Source organism: Caretta caretta, chromosome 10, assembly GCF_965140235.1.
Source record: "Caretta caretta isolate rCarCar2 chromosome 10, rCarCar1.hap1, whole genome shotgun sequence".
NCBI lineage: Eukaryota > Metazoa > Chordata > Testudines > Cheloniidae > Caretta > Caretta caretta.
In genome coordinates this window covers 51,906,003-51,930,971 of record NC_134215.1, presented here as the reverse complement: position 1 = coordinate 51,930,971, position 24,969 = coordinate 51,906,003, and the positions used below count along the sequence as shown (strand labels likewise).

At 41.6% G+C, this 24,969-nt stretch overlaps 1 protein-coding gene across 4 annotated transcripts in view; it reads left to right on the top strand.

The window, feature by feature from the left end:
- The first annotated feature begins 826 nt into the window (after window positions 1-826).
- USP3 (ubiquitin specific peptidase 3) overlaps window positions 827-24,969 on the top strand; it is a 57,871-nt gene continuing 33,728 nt past the window's right edge. Inside the window, exons 1-3 of one of the 4 annotated variants that reach the window (XM_075132998.1) lie at window positions 827-1,044; window positions 22,216-22,276; window positions 24,494-24,625. In XM_075132998.1, coding sequence (XP_074989099.1) covers window positions 954-1,044; window positions 22,216-22,276; window positions 24,494-24,625 — 284 coding nt within the window. In that variant the 5' untranslated portion in view covers window positions 827-953. The remainder of the gene's footprint in view (window positions 1,045-22,215; window positions 22,277-24,493; window positions 24,626-24,969) is intronic. The other 3 variants (XM_048867271.2, XM_048867269.2, XM_048867270.2) reach the window with 3 other exon arrangements.

The window sequence follows — 24,969 nt, the reverse complement described above, 5'->3', positions numbered from 1 at the left end:
AGCTGATACACACCAGAGCCTGTACCAGCACCTCTGAAACCATCGCTTGGCTCACACCTCCCACAGCGGTGAGCCAGGTGTGCCTGAGAGGGTGGCCGGGGAAGTACTGGCTGGCAGGGCAGCTCGTGTTTCTTCCCTCCTGGGAAACAGTCCACGCCCGCTGAGAGCCCCTTGCGCTGCTTGCCGGGGCTCCTGCACTCTGTCCTCTTCTGCAGGCTTGTGAACCCAGCTCCTCAAAGGGGCTGCCCGTGGCCCGAGCTGCTGCATGCATGCTGCTGCCGGAGCCGCCGCTTCAGGGCCGGGCAACGAACGGGCTGCCACTTCCCTCCGCCCACAGCACCCAGGCTTTTAGTGTCCGGTCATTAGAGCTGACCGGATGCTGCCAGGTTCCCTTTTCGACTGGACTTTCTAGTGGAGAACGGACACCTTGCAACCCTACTCCCGCCCCCGTGTGGGCAGCTGTCCCCCACTGTTAAAAGAATCTGGGCGGAGCTTGGAAGAAGCCCCTCCCCAAAGCCTGTCCGGACGGGAGAGCGGCGCGGAAGGCCCGGCGGGCGGATCGCGCCAGAGCGGACGGGAGGGCGGCGCGGAAGGTCCGGCGGGCGGATCGCGGGAGGGCGGTTGGGTGGGGCGCAGGGCCCAGGGGGGCGGATCGCGGACGGGAGGGAGGGGCGCAAGGCCCGGCGGACGGATCGCGGCAGGGCGGACGGGAGGGCGGCGCGGGAGGCCCGGCGGGCGGATCGCGGCGCGCGGACGGGAGGGCGGCGCGGAAGGCTCGGCGGGCGGATCGTGGCAGGGCGGACGGGAGGGCGGCGCGGAAGGCCCGGCGGGCGGATCGCGGCGCGCGGACGGGAGGGCGGCGCGGAAGGCCTGGCGGGCGGATCGCGGCGCTGGCTCTAAGATGGCTGTTGTGAGTGGGGCGCAGTTGCTGTGAGGAGCCGCCCGCCTGTGCTATGGAGTGCCCGCACCTCGGCTCCAGCGTCTGCATCGCGCCCGCCTCGGCCCGGTTCCCGCAGGGCTCGCCCTCCTCCTGGTGCTGCAGCGGTGAGTGTCCCCGGCGCGGCCCGCACGGCAGGCCCCAGACCCCGCGGCCTAGGCGGCGCCCGCCGGCCCAACCTCCCCTCGGGAGGGAGCCCGGGAGTCACCTCCCCAGCGCAGGCCGGGCTGGCTCCGGGAGGGGGCGCCGGGGGCCCCATTGTTCCCTGCTGCCGCCTGAGCTGGGGGGGTGGGGGCGCTCGCCCGGTGCGGGGCGGGGCGGGGCGGGGGGGGGCGCGGACAACCGGAGAGCCGGTGCCCGGCTCAAGCTCCCCTCCCCCAGCGGGGCAGCTCCCCGCGGGGCTTTAAGCTGCTCCGCCGCCACACGCGCCCCTCAGGCCTAGGGTGGGTGGGTGGCTGGCGGAGTGTCTCGCTGTCCCTCCCTGCAGAGCTTTGTCTGGGCTCTGGGACGGGCAGGGTGTAGCAGACTGAGCTCCTGTGCCGGGCGGGGAGACTGTCTCTCCCCCCCCCCCCCCCTCCCCCGGCTCATGGCTGCTTCTCCTGCCAAGGAATTCCAGGTTTTCTGTTCCTAGCCCCCTTTGTTTGCGCGAGGAGCAAGCAGCACGCTCGTCTCTACCCAGGGGAAGCCGAGCGCAGGGTATGGGAAGAAAGGGGCCTGTGAATCTCGCAGGATCAGTATAAAAGTAGCTGCTTAGCCTGAGAGGCGCTGTCTTATTTTAGAACATTTGTATTTGTCCAGGGTTTTGCACGATGTGGTTTGGATGGGAGTACTGGGGGGTGCGTAACAAAATACCACTTTGTTATGTAGATTGAAGGAGCCAGTAGATCGAGTGGTGAAATCATAAAGTGGAGTGTGATCCTTGTGGAAAAATCTGTACAGTATAAATGAACATTTACATATTCTAGATGGATGGTGCCAGAGCAATATAGGAGTCAACACTGCTCTGCATATTGACTTAATAACACAAATATGTATCTGTGATATTTGTATTATTTCTTCAGTACCATCTGTGTCTGGATATTGTTTGTTCAAAGCTTTCCCCTTGAAGGGTTGCTCTGCCCAAGCTGCTCTAAATTCAACTTGTTTATGGCACCATAATTACTGCTAGTTTTTCAAAAAGATGATCTCTGATGGTAGCTGTCATTTTAGTTTACGTTCTTCTCTGTATTCATTGTCAACATGTTTAGTCTGTTGTGTTTAGCCTTAAAACAAACAGAAAAAACTCCCCAAACCCTTCCGCATTTAGTATATATAGCAATAGGCGCCCGTTTGTAACAAAAACTATGTCTGTGGGCAATGGTGTGGGGAAGTGTCATTTGAGATATTAATTTGTGGAACAATGAAATGTTAATTAAGTCGTCAGTTGTTTCCTTTAATGTGCGAGTGCTGTTTTTTTTTTTGTCCTATTGCATGGATGCTTTAGTGTGGGACAATTCTGCAGCTTGCTTGAGTTCTATGATTGGCATTTCCTGGAGTCAAAGTGGGGTAGTTCTGCTGCTTTCTTTGGTAAAACCAGTTATTTTACTCTTTAAAGCTTTTGCTTTTACACTAGAGTTTGTTTTTCCGTGGAATAATGAAGAGTAATGGTTAGCGAGGGAGACTGCATAAAGGGAAACTTGTTCATTTGTGTATATTTCTTTACCTGGAAATCTAGCCATTATGGTTGGATGTGTCACCTCATGGTATTGACAAAAGGCACTAAGGTTTACCCTTCAAAGAAAGATAACATTACCAAAGCTGAAAATATACTAAGCTGTTAATGCAACTGTTTAACTAAAAAAAGAGCCAGTCTCCCAGACAACATGAAAACGTCAGTGTTGTGGAAGGCCTCATTTCGTACAGAAAGGTGAAGTTTGATCGATAGACGTGCTGTTTTCTGAAAAAAGAAGTTCAGTGATTAGAACAAATTTTCCTTTGTTAGGCAAGTGCATGTCCGCCAAGCTAGCGCTTATGGGAAGATACTGTGCTGGATGCTGAACTGATTTATTACAGTTGGGGGGAGGTGGGAGGGAGTTAAACTCTTTGAGAAACTGACTAGATTTATAATGGTGCTATATTCAGGAGTGCACACCCACTAGTTTCACATTTTTTAATAAAACCTAGAAACAATAACAAAATCCCATATAAATTATTTGGACAGGTAAATCAGAAGTACAGTATTAATTGCTAACAAGTGGATAAAGAAACATTTATAGTTAGTACACTAAATTTAAAGCATTCAGTAAAAACATAAGCCAGTTATCAATTACGTTGAATTCTTCAGTCCCTTCACAGGATTGCTAGATGAAACTATTCTAGTCCATATTTAGTAGTCTGAGTGACATTTCCCATGCAAGCTGCCTATCTTGATAGGCTATTATTTGTTAGTGTTACATGATCTCTGCAGTGGTGCACAGGATACTCTTTCTTATCTACAGGACAGGCCCAACAAAGAAAATAACAGAACGCCACTAGCCATCACCTTCATCCCCCAACTAAAAACTCTCCAATGCATCATCAAGGATCTACAACCTATCCTGAAGGACGACCCATCACTCTCACAGATCTTTGGAGCCAGGCCAGTCCTTGCTTACAGACAGCCCCCCAACCTGAAGCAAATACTCACCAGCAACCACACAACAGAACCACTAACCCAGGAATCTATTCTTACAACAAAGCCCGTTGCCAACTGTGCCCACATATCTATTCAGGGGACACCATCATAATCACATCAGCCACGCTACCAGAGGCTCGTTCACCTGCACATCTACTAATGTGATATATGCCCTCATGTGCCAGCAATGCCCCTCTGCCATGTACATTGGTCAAACTGGACAGTCTCTACGTAAAAGAATCAATGGACACAAATCAGACATCAAGAATTATGACATTCATAAACCAGTTGGAGAACACTTCCATCTCTCTGGTCACTCGATTACAGACCTAAAAGTGGCAATACTTCAACAAAAAAACTTCAAAAACAGACTCCAAGGAGAGACTGCTGAATTGGAATTAATTTGCAAACTGGGTACAATTAACTTAGGCTTGAATAGAGACTGGGAGTGGAGGGTCATTACACAAAGTAAAACTATTTCCCCATGTTTATCCATCCCCGCCCCCCCGGTAGTAGCTCACCTTAAGTGATCACTCTGGTTACAGTGTGTATGGTAACACCCATTGTTTCATGTTCTCTATGTATATAAATCTCCCCACTGTATTTTCCACTGAATGCATCCGATGAAGTGAGCTGTAGCTCACGAAAGCTTATGCTCAAATAAATTGGTTAGTCTCTAAGGTGCCACAAGTACTCCTTCTCTTTTTGCGAATACAGACAAACATGGCTGCTACTCTGAAATCTTTCTTATCTGGTTTCAGAGTAGCAGCAGCCGTGTTAGTCTGTATTCGCAGAAAGAGAAGGAGTACTTGTGGCACCCTAGAGACCCATTTCAGTGACAGTAGCATTTTGAATGATGTGCACAGAAGTCAACTTGTGGTGGGTGGTAATGAATCCCAATTTTCCTTAAGAGCTGTGATGACTCTTTTATATGAAGATTTGCCTGTGGCAGAATTTCTGTGCCATGTACCATTGTTCTCAGCTGTTTTAAGTAGGAATGTGATCAATGCTTTTCTTCCTTCAAAAATGAGAGAATAAAACTTCAGTTACTCCTCATTGTCACCTCTGTTTTTTCTCTTTGTCGCATAAGAAGTGAACCCCGTTAGCAGGAATCTTATTCTTTGCTTGTTCTGCTAAATGGTAATATACCATTCAAAAAGAAAATGGCTTATGTATAATTTCATACGTTGTCAAGACTTAGTGGGACTGGATAAGGCCGGATGAATGGGAGATTTCTTTATTTGTCTTTCGTTGTCCTAAATTGGAGAAAAATATTTAGCCAGGTAATTGTCTTCCCTCCTTTTATCCTGGAATTCGAGTTTCTACGACCTTTAACATGGCCTAAAAGTATCTCCAAAGGATGTGTGATCTGTCCCATTCTGAGTTAGCTGACCTTCCTCTGAAAAGGAGAATGAAGATACTGATATATAGAGAAAAGGAGTACTTGTGGCACCTTAGAGACTAACCAATTTATTTGAGCATGAGCTTTCGTGAGCTACAGCTCACTTCATTGGATGCATACCGTGGAAACTGCAGCAGATATTATATACACACAGAGATCATGAAACAATACCTCCTCCCACCCCACTGTCCTGCTGGTAATAGCTTATCTAAAGTGATCATCCAGTTGGGCCATTTCCAGCACAAATCCAGGTTTTCTCACCCTCCACCCCCCTACACACAAACTCACTCTCCTGCTGGTAATAGCCCATCCAAAGTGACAACTCTCTTCACAATGTGCATGATAATCAAGGTGGGCCATTTCCTGCACAAATCCAGGTTCTCTCACCCCCTCACCCCCCTCCAAAAACCACACACACAAACTCAGTACTCCTTTTCTTTTTGCGAATACAGACTAACACGGCTGTTACTCTGAAACCTGATATATAGAGAATATTTTGGCTGCCTTATGACCCACCAGTGACAACAAAACATTCTGGAATACCTTGGAGAGTGGGTCCTTAATATAAGAAGTGACTTAGAGGTTGGATTGGTTCAGGTACCCTGGATTCGAAGGCCCTCTAAATGTTAGATTGACTGATGCACACGTATTTAATACTTTTTTTATCCCCGAAAAGAGTCTTGATGGCAATGACACTTCATTGTATAATGTGGAGGCATCTCAAAACATTTTCATGAAAAGTGCAATAATATAACAATGCTATCTGCACTACATAGCTGACGTTTGAAAAATAACGTTATCAGAGGCAGGGTGGTTAGGTGGAAGGTGTGCACCAGGCTGAAGAGGTGTATTGGCCTTGAAGCTAACAGTCTGTTTGCTAACAGCTCCCTTTGAAGCTAACAATCAAGATTCCTTTGGAGGTCTCTTGATTGATGATGGTGAACTGTGAGAATAATAAAAGGCAGTATTTGTGAATACACTCAGCTAAATCTGGAGTCTTCTGCTCCAAATCAAAGAATAAGGGCCTGTGCCCATTCCTAGACAGCACCTAGAACTTTAATCACAAATAACATGGTAGTATAGTTCAGAAACTGGAGAGTTTAAGTTCCACTCTTTAAAACATAGAAAGCCATTCCCCCAGATTATTATTTGAAGCCTGGTAGTGTGTTCTGTGGAGGAAGAAATACAAAAGGCAGCATGTTCCTTGCTTTGTGGAGTTTGCAATCTAAATAAATGGACAACACACAGTGCATTGTGAGACACCCACAGGGAAGTTCTATCTTAAGATTTTTTTTGATTGCTTAGAGCAATGGGTCAGTGGGTCTTGTGAAAGAACATGAAAGGAAGAAATGAGATAAATCATTAGGAAAGGCAGAAATTGTGGAGAAACATGTTGAAAATCCCTTCTAATCAGTACTGTCACATGAAATATTGTTTGCAGATTTCTGCTACTTCCAATTAGAGCTAAATGTTTCCATGCATTTTATTTTCTGTAATTTCTGCTGGGTTTAGGATATTGGCGATAGTCCCAGGCAAAACCAGTTAAATTTATGACATGCCACACTCTCAGGACTCTTGTGCAAACCATGTAATTAAAAAAAGAATTCTCAACAGCTCAGATGTGGTATTTTCCTTTCACTTTTTCACAGACTCACTCTTGTAGCCGCAGCCAACCGTATCTCACCTATCACAGCACACTTCTAAGCAGACCTGTGCAAGCTTGAAGGGTCTTGCCAACTTTTTTGGAATGGAGAAGACAAATTGATGCTTTGTGCAGTGTGAAATTGTAAAATGTTCCTCTAGAAAAACTCATGACAGCTAGGATTGTCTCTGCTTAAATATTCAGTACTTGTAAGAGGAAATGGTTGCACTTCAAATATGCTTAAAACCTCCACTACTTCAGATCACTGTCAGCTGAATACCTGGTTTTAAAAATAACACACATGGTTGTTTTTTATTAAGTATTGAAGGATTCCTTTGGCTGTAGAACTGTATTTCTTGCAGAAGTTCCTTGCATAATGACAGGTTTCAGAGTAACAGCCGTGTTAGTCTGTATTCGCAAAAAGAAAAGGAGTACTTGTGGCACCTTAGAGACTAACCAATTTATTTGAGCATGAGCTTTCGTGAGCTACAGCTCACTTCATCGGATGCATACCGTGGAAACTGCAGCAGACTTTATATACACACAGAGATCATAAAACAATACCTCCTCCCACCCCACTCCTGCTGGTAATAGCTTATCTTATAAGCTTCCACGGTATGCATCCGATGAAGTGAGCTGTAGCTCACGAAAGCTCATGCTCAAATAAATTGGTTAGTCTCTAAGGTGCCACAAGTACTCCTTTTCTTTTTGCAGAAGTTCAATATATTTACTTGGAACTTGTGTTATCTTTGCATGGTAGCTTGCGATACAGTAAAAGCTGCAACCAGCATTTGCTCAGAGCCTCATATTGTGATGTCCACAGATGTCTGTTGGATTTTAAAAAGTAGAAGAGAGAGAGCTAGCGCTTGGGTAAATAATTTTGGCCTACTGAAATATGATTAGAGTGGAAATCCAAATGCTGAAATAGGAGACTCTTTTTCTACCCAGTTAAAACAACTTTACAAAATGGCATTGCTAATCCGCTGTCTTCCAAACTTTTATTTATATATGAGTCCAAATGAGTTCAATGCAAGTGGGAGAATGTTCAGGGATAGGAGTTTATTGGGTCTGACTGACTGCTGGTTATGTTTTTCCTTACATAAACCAGTTACACTGTTCTCTATTCATTTAGGTAGGTAGCAGCATCCTGCCACACTATTTTTTTTGGCATTGCAATCTTGGACTGTAGTAAGCAGTGCCAAGACAAATATGCTGTAAAAGTACATGTACACAGACTTTAACCTTCAGGTCAGCTCCATCTCCTTTCTTCTCCATCCCCATCAGTACTAGACTCTGTCATAGTTCATAATAAGGAGAGAGCAAAGTTCTAATTTTCTTTCATTCTTCCTATAATAGGGGAAAAAAACCCAGTGACTCATGTATAGAGAAAGAACCCACTCCATAGTAAGACCCTGATTCTTTAGTCAGTTTGAGATGGCCCCAGCCCTTTATGTCCCCATAGAGTCTCATTGAATTCAGTGACATTGTGAGGATATGAGTCTGTGTGCATGAGGATTTGTTTGTAGGATTAGGGTTGCAACCAAGTTCCATTCTGTTATTTTGTCCTTTAACTTTGGCTTGGAAAATTGGTTTGGCCTAAAAATTACTAGCCTTACTCTGAAATCAAAGGAGAGAGCTTCTTTGCAAAAACATTTTTAGACTTGTTTGAGTTAAAGGTCACTTAAATCAAATTTCAAAGCCCAGTAGTGTTTTTTTAAATAATCTAATGTTTTTTTGGGTCCTTCAGCTCAAGAATGGCTTGTAAATAACCCTTCAAACTTTGTATATTGATAAATCTCCTTAAAAGCTCATGGACCAGCTGTCTCTGAAGAAAATAGGTTCTAATTAAGCAAAGCTCATTAATGTTTTGTGCTATTTAGTTTTGGACCCAATCTTGCTTCCATTAAACCAAATGGAAGTGTTTAGATGTTTAATGGATGGACAGTCCCTTCATATCTGTCAGCAGGTTGCCCTTTATTGGTTAGTTCAGCCTAGAAAGAAAGTAAGGAATTTTTAGAGGTATTGGTTAGCAGAGATCTTCCTTCGGCACTAGTAGTAGAGACCTGTGTTTTTCAGAGCTGAAGGATCAGAGTTCCAATCTCGGCACAGCAGGCATGTGCTTTATGGAGGGGAGAGAATTCTTTTACATTTAATGTGGCAACCCCACACTCCCAATATAATGTTGATTTTGATTCCTTTTCCAATTTCAAAAAAAGAACTTAATGTTTTCAAATATTTAGAGCTATGTCTTGTTGGATTACATTGAGTAAATACTATTTGAAATTAATATATCTTGAAATGACTTCTCTATGAAATGTTTGTGTTTGTACTACCTCAGTCTGCCCCAAAAAATCATATTGCACCACAAAATATGAAACAGCTTTTTAACCTGGGCTATTGCATGATACAGTCTTCAAGGACGGGAATAGATGTTAAAGGTGCTGCTATTATTTGGACACTAGATGTGTTTCTATGTCAGGGAAGTTGTCTGGGAAGAGAACATGGCAGTGAAGAATACTGGTATATATCTGAATTCACCAGGGAAACTTCTGAAAAGTGAAAAAAAATTCCAGGATCTAGTTAAATCTCTTTCTGCTGGATGTTTCCAAAAGGCCCCTTTGGCGTAGGAAGAAATGTGGACAAGGAGGTTTAGCAGAGGCATATAAACTGAGGCAGTATAAACAAGTCATTGTATGAAATTTTAGTTTTTACTGACTTTACTAGTGCTTGTTATATAGCTTTTCGAAAAACTAGGCAAATATCTAGATGACTTGATGTACCCCCTGGAAAAGTTCTGCGTACCCCCAGGGGTATGTGTACCCCTGGTTGAGAACCACTGATATAGAAGTATAGATGACTTGCAAAGCAAAGATACATAGCCCACCACTATAGCACAGTGAATCATGCAGATTGGAATCAATCTAATTACAATTTGTCTAATTATAATTAGGCTAATAAAGCTCACGCACCTTTCCTGCACCCTTCAAGATGGTGGAAAAGCACAAGATAATTGCAAAGTATTATTAGTCTGTTTTTTAGATGGGGTAGTTAGGGTTTAGCTAGGTTCAGTAACTCAGTTGAAAGGTGTTGTGGTTTAGGCAGGAGCTGTGGAACTTTCCACTGTGAGTCCGAGTCTTGGGTCTGAAACTTAAGTTCAAGCAGTTCTATCCTTCTTTACCAGTATTTGGAATGAAGGTAGGTTAGGCCTTGGGGAGCCGTGGTTAACTTGACTGACACAAATAATTTAATTTTAGTAATCTGGTGCCATTTCACTTCACATTTATTTGTCTTCATTCATCTGTGCAAAAAATGTTTAGAAAAACAAAACAAATAAATGACTTCCCTCTCCCCACTAAAGCAAATGCCAAGTGGTTTCCAAAACCAACTCCCTCAGTTTTGGAAACCAGCTAAGGGTTTTGTGTTTTGTTTATGTTCTGAGATTATTAGGGGAAACTGTTTTCATTTAGGTTTCAGAGTAACAGCCGTGTTAGTCTGTATTCGCAAAAAGAAAAGGAGTACTTGTGGCACCTTAGAGACTAACCAATTTATTTGAGCATGAGCTTTCGTGAGCTACAGCTCACTTCATCGGATGCATACCGTGGAAACTGCAGCAGACTTTATATATACACAGAGAATATGAAACAATACCTCCTCCCACCCCACTGTCCTGCTGGTAATAGCTTATCTATTTGTTTTCATTTAGGTCAGAGTAGAGGCTTTTGTGTTGTGATGGAATACGCATTACTTTATACTTGATATTGATAATTTGCTTACTATGGGGGCAGCGTAAGCCTTGGTATCCTTAATGAGTAATTTCCTTGCTTGTAAGTGGGGATTTTATTTTGTTTTTGTTTTGTAAATGATATGATAGATGAGTATGCTTATCGCTCAGCAGTCTTAAATAGTTTGTAAAACAAATTCTCTTTTCTAAAACTTTACTCTTTTGAGACCATCTATTAAATCTGGATTTCTACAAATATGGCTGTGAAATTTCTCTTAAAAATTTTTTGTTACCCATTTGGATCTAGTCAAAATAGTGACAGGTAACGTATCTAAATAAGGCAGTTTCACAGAAGGTGGATAATCTTTCTAGAATATTGCAAATTGATACTGATTTACCTTTCCTGTAAAATATCTCAATGCTCTCTGAGGCCCTGCAGCTACACTAGATCTGCACAGACAGGCCCTTGTGCCTCGGCTGAGCCACATTTACACTTTGTGTAGATGCAAGTGTTTGCTCAGGCAGATCAGATTGCAGGATCTGGGTCTTAGATGGCTAATGACAACTGCTTTGTCTACACTAGCACTTTTGTCAGTAAAATTTTGGCAGTCAGGGGTGTGAAAAAAAACACATCTCCCGCTGACATGGTTACCGCTGCTTGTTGGGAGTGGGCATAGAGTGGCTGCACATGAGACCTTTCAGCGGTGTAGCTGCAGTGGTTCAGCTGTGCTGCTGTAAGGTCCGTAGTGTAGACGTAGCCTTACTTTTCTGCTTTCATTTGGTAAGTAACATATTTTACTCAGGTGGACTCTTGAAACTCACTTCCTGTATCTTGTTCACTCGGAATGTTTTGATGACTTCCTTTTTGTCGGGCAGGCAGAATAGAAGGGCATGGTCTGCAATAAATAGGCTAAAAGAAAAGGAGTACTTGTGGCACCTTAGAGACTAACCAATTTATTTGAGCATGAGCTTTCGTGAGCTACAGCTCACTTCATCGGATGCATGCTCACTTCATCGGATGCATATGCATCCGATGAAGTGAGCTGTAGCTCACGAAAGCTCATGCTCAAATAAATTGGTTAGTCTCTAAGGTGCCACAAGTACTCCTTTTCTTTTTGCGAATACAGACTAACACGGCTGTTACTCTGAAACCTGTCATTATGCAAGGCACTGCATTTAGCCGTATGGAGTGCTAAATCTATCAACTGCATGAAAAAACTTGTACAGATACAGACAGACATCATCTTCCTTTCCAAATGCAAACAGATGGACATCGTACCAAAAGGACTGAAGGTAAAAAATCCATTACAATCTAGGCAGTTTCCACAGTATGCATCCGATGAAGTGAGCTGTAGCTCACGAAAGCTCATGCTCAAATAAATTGGTTAGTCTCTAAGGTGCCACAAGTACTCCTTTTCTTTTTGCGATTACAGGCTAACACGGCTGTTACTCTGAAACCAATAAATAGGCTGTTAGAATCTCCCCCCAAATACGTTGTGACCTCAGACTACTCGGGGATTCAGAGGATTCCTCTCTTTAAGAGATAGGTAGGATCTTGAGAATTGCAATGCAATCTGTTCTGGTTTTCCTTGGCCTCCCTCTGAAATTGTCTGTGTCTGATTTGTTTGTCTTGTGTTTATTGTTTTTATATTGGTGTAAAGTCTTTTTTTAGGTGTATGCTACTATATTCTGTATTCTATAATATTTGTCTCCCTTACAAGGCTTGATTTTTAAACAAAATTTTTTTTTGCAAATGTACGTACTCTTTTTATTTTCAAGAATGGTTAACGTGTCATTTAAGTAAATGTTTGCACTAGTAAGAATTAAACAGCAACAAAACCCTCAGATATTGATTATTCAAAATGTGACAAACTGAGATTAAATAACAGTTTTTGAAGTAAAATCATATATGATATAGTTTGCTAGATTAAACTAATGGTGGGGAAAAATGCACTAATTATTTTCTGATGGAATTGCCTAAAAATATGGCATCTCTGTAAACTGAAAACTAAACTTTTCGCTCTTATTAAAGAAGCATCCTTGTGTAATGTTAGTTATGTTTCAGTAACCTTTTTTTCTCCACAGCCCCTGACAAAAAAGCCAGAATTGACTGACTGCCCTACTTTTAGCAGTGTCTAATTTTTGTTTGGCCTGGTTCTCTGTTCTTTGTTTAACCACTTCCTCAGGAACTAGTACCTCTGTTTAGCCTGAGTTAGAAGTTATAGCGTAATTACAGTTTTTTTTCCTACCTGAGTGTCTGCTCGTCCAGTATCTGTTTAAAGAATACAAACAAATATGGAACTTGCTGCATGTTTCCATTACCAGGTTTTTCAATTGCTTACATCATCAAAAGGTATCAGGGCTGCAGCCATTACAGTTGAGTGCAATTTAGGAAGTGAATTGTAAACAGTAGAAAGTTATCTGTTGTTCTCTGATGAGCACGCTTCAATGCTAGCATGTTTCTAGCACTTTAATTACCTTATATTATTTATTCTTGGGGAATGAGTGTTTACTTCCCATCATGTTACTTTTGAATTCTTATTCAGCAGTTGTTTGGCAGTTCTATGCTCAGTTTGATGTTTCCAAAATAAGTTGACTTAGGCCAGCCAGGAAAGTTCTTGCATTAGACTAAGCATTGCTTTTACTTGCAATGACAAGTAGCAAATATCAGGACATACTGCAAATGTACTGTCGTGTATTAGTGTCTGCAGGAGTATAGTGAGAGCAGAAAAACAAAATGTGGCCCCAGCTCTTTTTCTGACTTCATCATTGCTTTTCTTTGTTTTTGATGCTTAAGGCAGATGGCAGAAGAAATGAAACTGGCTTTTTCACTGGTTTATGGTGAGGGTGGGAGGGTTACTGTAATTCTGAAAACCCCATTCGCAATCTGTAATTTTAAGTGAAGTTTCGACCAGCCAGGGACTTGATATAAACTACAATATATTGTTATGCATCTCTTTGTCATGTGAGAGCATGTGCCATGAAAAGAACAGTTAACTTATTTTTGTACAGAGTGATAAACTCTGAGAAACTAGATTCCTTGGAAGAATATTCCTTTGACAGTTGAGACATTAATTTGCCTTCTTTCCTTCTCTTCTCCTTTCCCTGGTAAATCGGTGTTAACGAAACATTTTAAACAGTCTAATTAAAAATCACTTCCTATCTGTGAGATTTCACTTTGGCCCTAGATCCTGCAGGGAGCTCAGGGGAGGCTCAACTTGTGCCCATGCAGAGCCCCGTTGGGGCATTGGTAAGATGACGACATAGTTTAGGTTCACATGGAAAGTTCTGCAAAGGTTCAGGGATCCATCGGCAATGATGCTTACTGACGGACTGACTCTGTAAATATTATCTGAGATATCCTCTTACTAGATCTTTGGTTGTCCAGAGGGTCTTACAGGAACAACAGGTAGATGAGACTTGAATTTCTGATAGCAGTAATAAGCAGGATAATTAAAAGGAAAATACCAAACGAAAACCCCAACCTCGTCTGGCTTTCTTGATGCATCAAAAATAAGCAAAGCCATCTCCTGCCCCCTCCCCCTTTTTTTTTCTTTTCTTTTTTACTTTTACAGATGATTTAGCTCAGAGGTCTGTGGACCACCAGTGGTCCGGAAGCTCCATTCAGGTGGTCCTAAGATAGTTCCCTCTAAGGTGCATGCCTGGGCGGCCGCATAAGAGAGAGTAAAGGGCCACCCACCTAATTAGTGGAGCCGCGCAGGCATGACTACACAAATTAGGTGCCTGGACTCAGGAGAAGACGCACATGTAAGGTGAGGTAGTTGCCTTGGGAGGAATAGGGGGTAGATGGGAGGGGGCAGTGGGGTAAGAAGAGGGGGTGGGGAGAATATGGGATGTGGAGGGCTCTGACGGCCAGAGAAAGAGGCAACTTTCCCCAGCTCCAGGGCTGCAGCTGTTGAGGAAAGATGGCCTTCCTTCCCAGCCGCAGCTCTGTGGCTGCCGCGGCGGGGAAGAGGGGGCACATCCATCACATTAGAAAGTTGTGTGCTTTTATTTGTAGAACAAAAGAAGTTGTTTAAGTTTTTTTTGATATAGCGCTTTTATCCAAAGTGCTTTACAATAGTTAGTTAACGATACAAACAACATTTGGAAAGATCATTAAGTGATCCGCCGAGACCATCAGCAATTTTCAAGTGGTCCGTGGAAAATTTTTTTGAGAACCACTGTTTTAATTTCAGCCAGGGATGACCAAGTTATCATTTTTAAATTGCAACATTTTCCCACTACACTTCCTCTTTGAGTTTTGCATAAATATTGATGCTGGATTACTTTTGCAGATTAGAAACTCTCCACAAACAACATGCACTCATACTTACTCTGCTTTAGGCCTGCTTCTTGCAGCTGGGTCTGGGCAGGCAGTCATCTATGAACATCCCCATAGTGATTATAACTCAAATATTGCGACATCAAGCCATTGCATGAGACCTAGAAAATGATGTTTACAGCTACATTTTAAAGCAGCATATAATGTTTAACTTGCCAACTCCTAGTGAAGTTGTTTAGGGTGGGGTTTGTGGCTAAATTCCTACCCAGTACTTTGAAAATTTCCTCATAACACTTTTTCCCTTTCTCTTCCTCATGCAAAACAGCTTTCATTTCAATTGCTCAACCGGAGTTGATAGCATCCACTTTGTTAAATTCAAAACAGATGCTCATTTTAAGATGTGTATAGTCAAAAATAAGTGATTTGGGTGGGTATCTTGGCTTTTTAAATCCTGGAAGTCTTCACTAGATTTAGAAGATTAATTCTGTAAAATTGTAGCATTCTGCTTGGAGGTGTTTTTGGGACGCTTCTGTCCGTCTGACTTTATCATGAGTGTAAATATTAGCACTTATTTCAGCATTAACAGACCCCATGCTAAGTGTAAAATTATTTGTATGTGCTTCAGCTGCCAACATTGCTTCCATGTATGCTTGTAGCTACTCCAGTTGCATGAGGTAGTCTCCCTTCTTGTAGGTGGATACTCCTTTCAAGAGTGCCAGTCAAAGGAAACTATGGCAACATATGAATTAATAAAATACTAATTGGCATCATTAAAATCCAGAACAAGTAGTAATATTTATATATAAATCCATCAGGGTGCTGGAAATAGATTGGAAAATAATCATGAACCCAGTTAAATATAGAAACATTCAAATGAAGGTTAAAAGGAAAGAGATTAGAAGAAAAGATAATCAATATGGAGTGAACAGCCGTTGTTCTAAAATCCATTTGGGGAGGGGAGATCTGTAAGGCACTGAAGTTGGAGGGAAGGAAGGAAATGAGATGGGTTTCAGAGGGTAATGAATGCCACACTGTTTAGCCCACCATAGCAAAAGTGCAATCAGCTCTGACTTCAGTAGTAGAAGTGGGATCCTTTCAACAGCATGTGTGAGCAGAGGTGTCTGTTAGTACAAGGTTCAAGAAGCAGGACTCAAGGGTTGCCAGAGCCAACTCCATTAAGGACTTTAACAACCAGTAATTCAAATAGTCTATCTGTTACTGTACAGACAGGCAAAGTAAAGAAGGTAAGAGTCTAGCAGACCTGGATTCTAATCTCAGCTCTGCCAGCTACCTGTAGTGTGACGTTGGCCAAGTCACTTGACCTCTGTTTCTGAGAAATGAGGCTAGTACTTTATACAATGCTTTGAGCTCCTCAGATGGAAGGCCCTGCGCAAGTGCAGAGTTCTGTTTGATGGGAAATTTCCATCAAAATGAAACTGATTAAAGACTTAATGTATAAATTTAACATTTTTAGTGAAGTTTTGTTTTCCCACCACTATTAATCATTTCCCAGCCTTTTGGTTTGCAGCTCTCTTCTCCCTACTTACCTCCTCAAGTCTTTGTAGATCTGATAGTAGAGGAGAATCTTGGCCTGGTTTCATAGGCTTGATTAGTTTATCCTGTGACACGTCATGCATCATGCAATACAGCTGCTATTTCACATTTTTCCCTGTGAGCTGCTACTCCGTTTCCGCTCAAGGGCTGCTGCTGGAGTCTGCCCAACTTGTCTTGCTGTGTTGCCAGTCTCATGTGCCAGACAGTCAAGTTTCTGAGAAAGATGAATTAAGGACATTTTTCTTAGCAAAACAGAGCAGTGGGTCGGTATTAGACAGTATGGGGTAAAAAATGGGGGATGTGAAAGCAATTCTGATGGTGCTTCCAAATATTTTTAACATTATTCTCTACATGCAACTTTCCCTGGAAGCTCAGTACTGTAGTCCCCCCTCCCAGAGTCTTGTCAACGCCAGGTATATAGGTATAATTATACTGTTAATATACACTGGTCTTTCTCCCTGTATGGACGCTCTTATCTTATACAGTACCAGTGGCTTTTTTTGTTATTTAGCTTGTACTGACCTAAGCGAGACTGAAAACAGGCCACTGTTTTTCCAAATAAACAGTATTTTTACACTAATTGTACAAAAAGTGTCCATATGGGGAGTCACATTAGTGTAACTACTGCTGTATATCTGTGTATACCAGTATATTTACCAGTAACTCTGGTAAATTTACCTGTGTAGTCAAGCCCTCAACTATTTTATAAAGCATGAAAGAGTGGATATTGGAAACCGTTCAGCGATCTTAATATCAGTCCCTACTCAACCAGCTTCTAGACTTCATTAATTACTGGCTGAACTTCATACTCATCCCAGAGTGTTGCTCTTGTTATGCCAATGTTTTATGGCTTTTTCTTTACCTCTATTCCATTGTTAAGGAGCTGTTTCCTCATATCCAGGTTGTGAAGTAAAGTCTGTGGTAGCCATGGCCTTAGGTTATTTCTACTCCCTGTGATTTGCAAGGCAGACAATTCGAGTTCATTACGTACCCATAACACCATATATCAAATGCTTCCATGGGTACTGCATCACACAGGGGTTCTTATCTTGGCACTTTAAAAGGGCTGTTTCCTGTTTGTCTCCTGTTCTTCCTGATCCTTTTTTCTTTGTGTATGTGTGTCTGAGTTAATGCGGTAGATTCTTTAAACAAAACTATTCGTAGTGTATGCGTAACGTGCCTCAGGTGGCACGTGGCCAGGATTCATCGCCGGATTTGGTCCACTGGTTGAATCATTAGCTTCCCCGGCCTGGGCTGGGTACTGATGGAGAGCGCGACATAAACGCTGATCCATGCCCCCCACAAAACTGTTAATTTGAGGCTTTGTTTGTATGCAACACATACACTGAAATTTTCTATGGTCAAAGCCCACAACTCTATGCTGTAAGGCAGTAGGGTCTTTTGTCTCTGATGTTCTTGCTTCATTGGAATACACTGGAGAGCTGTGTGAAGTAAGATGTCTTACAAGATCCATAAGTGCTCCCAGAAGAAAGAACATGAGGGTGAGGCGGGGTGGGGGCGGGGGGCCCTTGATGAGCATGCACCCATCAGCCTGCATAGAACAGAATGATTAAGGTTTGGTAAGTGTTACTCATCAGGATGGGACACAGAAACTGTGGTTGTAGCTCACGAAAGCTTATGCTCAAATAAATTGGTTAGTCTCTAAGGTGCCACAAGTCCTCCTTTTCTTTTTGAGAAACTGGAAGGAACTTTTACAATCTGAACCTTTCTTCTGAATGGTCTTAACTACACAGGATTTCAGTGTGAAACTCACTGGAATAAGTCTATACATTGGGTGTTAGATTGCTTCTTGGGGAAGAGTCCATTGCTCTTTTTTTAGAGGAACAGCCGTGTTAGTCTGTATTCGCAAAAAGAAAAGGAGTACTTGTGGCACCTTAGAGACTAACCAATTTATTTGAGCATGAGCTTTCGTGAGCTACAGCTCACTTCATCAGATGTGTACCGTGGAAACTGCAGCAGACTTTATATACACACAGAGAATATGAAACAATACCTCCTCCCACCCCACTGTCCTGCTGGTAATAGCTTATCTAAAGTGATCAACAGGTGGGCCATTTCCAGCACAAATCCAGGTTTTCTCACCCTCCACCCCCCCACACAAATTCACTCTCCTGCTGGTGCTAGCCCATCCAAAGTGACAACTCTTTACATAATCAAGTCGGGCTATTTCCTGCATAGATCCAGGTTTTCTCACATCCGAGAAAACTCTCTCTCAAAAACATCTCACTGATGAAGTGAGCTGTAGCTCACGAAAGCTCATGCTCAAATAAATTGGTTAGTCTCTAAGGTGCCACAAGTACTCCTTTTCTTTTTGCTCTTTTTTTGTTTGCAAAGTGCTTTGATTGCTTTGGGTGCTATATAAATAATTAACTAGTATTCAGGTTTCACTTGTAGTGATTACACTGTAGAAGACAGCATTTTCCCTCCGTTATGTAATCGAATGTATAGTTTCAACATTTCCAAGCAAGCTGATGGTGATGTACAATGGCAGATTACTCACTGTTTGAGCCAGCGTTGTGGCAGCACAGATTTATTTCCCCCTCTTTCAGATACTAACATCATCTTTTTCTGAAGGCCATTCTAAAAATACAGCAAAACGGCGCAGTTGGTAACTGCTGTAGCGGACACTTTAGTTCAAGAGCAGCCAAGGTTCCTGAGCTTGTCTAATGACTAAGGGAGGTGAATACTACTAATTAAGCTTTTTGCTCAGTTACAAGTCTTAAGCTGTTTGTAGGACATAACTCTCTTCTAGATGCACTTTTGCAAAATGCTTTTGTTCCCTGTATTTTTAAAGTAGCATTTAAAAAAGTCAATGGCAACAGTGAATACAGGCATAAGAAAAATAGCCCAAATAATTGTTTCTCTTCTCCCTCCTCCCCCCTTCTGTTGAATATATGGTACTTTCTGTGACTTAAGAATCCCAGTGAATAAAGTCTACTTTGACATCCAGCTAGATCTGTAGCTCTTTGCTTTGGAAGTTGGATGATAGCCTAAAAACCCTTCTAACAAGTGTGTTGTAGGAATTGTCAAGCAGCAGAGAATCTGTTTCTCCACCCTCAGTACTATGTTTTGTCAACTGCAGACAGCAATCCCCCTCTGGTACAACTGTCCTCTACCATCCTTCTATTTGAGGGGCAATTGTTGAGGTTTTATAATTTACATGGACTGAGGAGGGATTTGTCATGAGCCTGTGCTTTTATAAGGACCAGTCTTGTTTTTTTGCACTTGAAAAACACTTTTTCCTTCCTATTTATTTTTTAATTTGAAATACAAACCAACACAGTCCTGCTCCATTCTGTCCTATCTGTTGTGTACCAGTATCATCTATGGGATCAGAACATCTTTAGAAATGGGATGTGAAATCTTCTGCTGTAGAGCCACAAAAATATCAGAAGGTCCCATGTAAACAGTTGTTCTTTAAAACAAAACAAAAAAGTGAAAATGTAGGTTACGTATTACTCTACAAGTTCTATAGCAGCACAGCATCTGCATCTACATTGGGAGGGTAGGTAAGAGGTTAGGTTGATCTAACCCAGCACTCTCAGTGCAAAATGTTCATAGCCTGGAGAGACATAGCGAGGTCCATCTAAGTTTTAAGTGTAGACTGGGTCTTAGTAACAATAGTATATTTTAAAAATGAATCTTGAGGGCTTTCCTCCACCATACCCACTCAAACGACTTTTGCCTTCCTCTGCAGCATGGGGCATGGGTCACTTGCAGGCTTAAACTAGTGTAAATGGTGGAGTCTTTGTAACCTGAAGTCTTTAAACCATGATTTGACTTCGGTATCTCAGCCAGATGTTAGGGGTCTATTACACGAGCAGGTGGTGAGGTTCTGTGGCCTGCAATGTGCAGGAGGTCAGCTAGATGATCAGGATGGTCCCTTCTGACCTTAAGTCTGAGTCAGTGGTCCCCAAACTTTTTCAGTTCTGCCCCTCCCCTCCTTCCCCCCCTTTACCCAGTCCACACACCCCCAGGAGCCAGGCCGGGGTATAGAGGGGTGAGTGGGGCAGGACAGGGGAGAGGGAGCCATGCTTTTAGTGTCTGGGCTGCTGGAACTGGGGCTGGGACTGGAGCAGAACTGGGGCCAGGAGCGGAGTGGTTTTTCCTCTCCGCCCCCCCGGGGGCCTGGTCCGGGCCTGCCATGGCCCCCTGCACATTCCACTGTGCTCCCCTAGAGTGGCGCGCCCCACAGTTTGGGGACCACTGGTCTGAGTCTATGAGAGAACAATTTGAAATAGTCACTGTCAAATACTGCAGATTTAAAATAAGTTTTACAACATATGAATAGGAGTGCTTTTTTTCCATAGTGATTGTATTCGAGATTTTACATTTAAATATTCCTGTGAGGGGTTGTGAATTTACCACACAACAGCATTGTGCTTATGAATCTGAAAATGAACATTCTCTTAAGAAGTGAAACTGCCCTGTCTACTTTTATCTTCCTACCTGGGTGAAATTATAAAAGGAATCACACTATTAATGGTGAAAAGTCAGTTATTTAAATTTTTGGAGTTCTAAATTTAGGATGGAGTTAGGAGTTTTATTGTAAAATATGGCTGTTTTGGCCCTTTAAAGGTTGGTAAAATTTTTGGGCTTAAACTTTTCTCCCCATAAGCAAAACTGCATTTCAATATTAGACATTATATTCGCAGATATAGTGAAGAGTACATTTACTAACTGTTGTGAGTCTGAGACTTGACACTAATATAGTACAAGAGCTGAATGTGCAGAAGTTCCTATTCTAACGTGTGAGAGCACAGATTTGCAACTTGCATTCAAAGATGACCTGTATTCTTTGTGTTCTAATGCACATTCTTTGGAGTTCCTGTGGGAGTTCTGTACTCTTGGTGTCAGTGGAGACCATTCCATTATAAGTTTTGCAACAGAGTTGATGTCTATTTTAAGAAACAGCCTGGAAAAATACATGTGGCTATGAGCAATGAAACATCTATCTGTTACCCGGTGAAGACATTAGTATTCAGATTCTTCAAGAGATCACAGCCAGGTCTTTCTGTATGGTCCTTTAAACATTTGGAGCATGGACAAAGGCAGATCGATATCTTCAGTTAATTTACCCTATTACCTAAATTGAGGCATTTCCCCCTGGACCTCCTACGCTTCTCATTGCTCTCTTCAGGGGTGGCATACTTTGAAGGCTGGTTAATATTGTGGCTGGTTGAGGAGAGCTATAAATGTGTGCTCAATGGTTGTGGGTCCTAGTGGATAGTAGGAAAGGGCACTCGCTAGGATCTATGGCAGGGTGTATGTGTAAAGATCTTATGCAAGTATTGAGACACCCTAAGAACTGTAGCTTTTTTTAACCAGAACACTGAACTTTCCCTTCTGTGCTCTAGATTGGACTATAAAACAGAGTCCTTTCACGTGTCCACCATTTTGATCCAGCACATGACTGACAGGTTAAAATGTTATAGTTAAGACCTGCAGCAGCACTTGCATACAGAAATGAGCATTCAGAAAGGCATATGTTAACACACTGTATAGCTTAATGTAGTCTACTTACTACTGATGGAATTGGCAGGCCCTCTTGGAGTAATTTCTCTGAAGTAGTCTTCCTTGGTAATGGTCAAGTGCAGTGACTTTAGGTGTGTTTTTTTCAGTCTTATAGGCTACAGTGATAAAAGGCAAAATAAATGCTTTAAAACTTTCACCGCTGGTTTTGGAATTGTAATTTGTGATGTTTATATATTGTATTTGAAAATCAAATAGTGATCTAATGAAAGCAAAAATGTGATCCTTTGCAATATGAACAGTAGGTAAATAAATGCCTGTGCCTGAAATTAAAAATGAAGAAAGATTAATATGCGTTGGTATCAGCCACCTCTCCTGCAGTCCCTACTATAGCTTTACATGACTATTTTGATATTTTATATAACCACACAGTCAATGTGGAGCCAGAGGAGAGCTAGTTCCAGCTCACTGGATTCTATAACTGTAATATCACAGCCAATTCACCTGATTTTCTTTTTTGTTTAATAGTGTGCCGATCCAATAAAAGTCCCTGGGTGTGTCTGACTTGTTCAAGTGTCCATTGTGGAAGGTAGGTACAGCACATATTGTTTTGGAAATTACTTAACCCGTCTTTTTAATAATCTCTTTTTCATCACCTTCCCTCTGCTTCTTGTTCTGTTTAAAACAATCTCCCTCCAAAGGATCTCTGAATGTCCCTGTTCCATTGTTCCTCTACACCGGAATATAGTGTCAAAGGAGCTATTGCAGTTCAGCGATTTATACACTCATGCTGAACACTCCTCTCTACTTTCCATAGGTGCGTGATAAGGTATTTTTCTTTTGAATTAAAAGCACAAGTAGTTTATTAATGTTGCAGTAGCAGTTAATATGGTTTGTCAGTGGAACTGTTTAAAGCAGAAGACACAGCTGAAGACACAGTGGCAGTGGAACTACATTTTTTTCTTGTAAAGACCTTCATAATATTTGAAACACTTATATTTACAAAAGGAGTTTACTGCATTGACTGATAAGTAGATTGATGCAAAATAAAGCTGCTTCTGCTGTAGCAGATTAAAAACAAATAGGTATTTCTTGGTATTCTCTAAATCAAAATCTTGCCCAACTTGTTTTGTGAGATAGCAAGTATCCAGTTTAAACTGAAAAGATCTTAAATGTGTTTTCAGGGTATCTTAGAATAAAAGTTTCCCTTAGCTATATTGACAGCATCTGGTGCAGGTGGGTCTTTATCTGATTTTGATGTACATTGAAATACACAGAAATATGTGCATACAACAAAGTAGTGGTTGAGATGATAATTCACACTTCAAAAGACCTAGTAGAAATTTGCTGGTAAATGTGTTTGGAGATGTGCATGTCTAAGGTTAGTCTAGCTGGTTGTCACATTCAGACAAAGACTGTGGGAAATAAAAACACTTAAACTGAGGTCTACCACATGCACTGCCAGGTTTTTTTATCCTTGAAAACCACCATTAAGCTTAGTGAGTTTCTCTCTTAGATAGATCCCAGTAAATTCTATTTTCAGTTTACTTTAACTGCCTGTTCCTGTAGAGGTAAGAATATGCTAACTACTTGAATAATTTCTTTCATATCAAAAGCTTCAGCACAAAAAAAAAATCTTTTGATTTTCCTGTATTTCAAAAGTTAATAGCTTGGAGGGAGGTAGATGGGAAATATCACCATATTATGTGAATGATCAAAGGCTGAAATCCATAGCTTGGAATATTTTACTCATTCTGTGTGTGTTTTTTTTTTTTTTTTTTAACTGTTACCAAACCTTTGTTATATACAGTTAATAGGATTTGAATTACATTTTTACTCAGTGTGTGTTAGATCTTAAAACTGCTGTCAACCCAGGAATTAAATATACTTGAATGAGAAAGCACCATCATTGTGGTTTGGAAATCTCTAGGATGTAGGGAACCAGCAAGATCTTTTGTTCAGGTAACATTTAAAATACAAAAAGAGAAGATAGAGCCACCCATATCTTCACTGGAAGTACCACATTGTTCTCTCACCTAGATTTGGGGAGGAGAGAAGAATTACAATACAACAAAAGTATCTCTTGCATTTCCAAATTAAGAACTTTTTTCCCTATTGTCAGAGAGCCTTAGATTTATAGGAGCAGCTCAAATTTTGGGGGTGAAAATGTTCACCTTTTCACCTGGTATGCTTTTTATATACAAAGGACTTTACAAACTTAAACTGCTCTTCATTACATGACCTCAGGTCCAGTGTCTCCCAAATTCATGGACTTTACAATATAATGCAAGTGCTTCAGTTTTAAATCACTGGCTGCAGAGCAGTGGAGCTTAAAATGGATATGCTTGTATGTAGAAGTTAGTGTTCAGTTAAAGCAATTGCAGACATGGTGAACACTGGAAGGAAAGAAAGTGAGGCTGTAGGAAAAGCGTACTGGGGTGGAGAAGGATAAACTAAATGCTGATGTCTTAATTTGGACAAGGAGAGCTAACATTCTTTTCCTTTATAAATATGTGGCAGGCCATAAGAGGCTCGTATGCAGGGGGTTGGCTTAAAGAGACCAGTGTAGTGTGTGTGCGCATGCCTGAGGAGGAGAGATTTTAAAAGGAGCTTAGGCAGTGTTTATAATTGCAAAGTCTCTCATATTTTTTTTTTTTATAGAGATGACTTGCATATTTAACACACGAACAGCTACATTTGGGATTACTTTTTTTTTTTTTTGAATACTATATCTTTTCCCTTAGGCTTTGGTTAAATAACCATTTAAAATACAAAGAGTTTTTTGTGGTCTCTTCTTTCTTTTAAGATATGTGAATGGCCATGCAAAGAAACATTATGAAGATGCACAGATTCCTTTAACCAATCATAAGAAAACAGAAAAGCAAGAGAAAGTTCAGCATACTGTATGTATGGATTGCAGTAGTTACAGTACATATTGGTAAGTAAATATTTGCAGCATGTCAGTTCATGACATTGTTATATATTCAGATGTGCAGCTATTAGTAACCCATTTGGAACTTAGAGAAATATTATATACTTTTTAAAGTCATTGTATACATATTCCCAGCCTTGGCTGTTTCGAAATAGAAACAGTATGTGAAAGCTCTCTCTGCTTTGAGATGTATTTTAGATCTGTGATTAAAGCTAGATTCCTATGTTACAAGTGACATACAAGAGGTTTTTCCAATGTGTATAATGTGGATTTGTTTAGTTGTGGCAATTTTTGTATAGCCTTTCATGTTTACAGGTATGTAAGAGCGTACCTTTGGAATGCAAATAAGA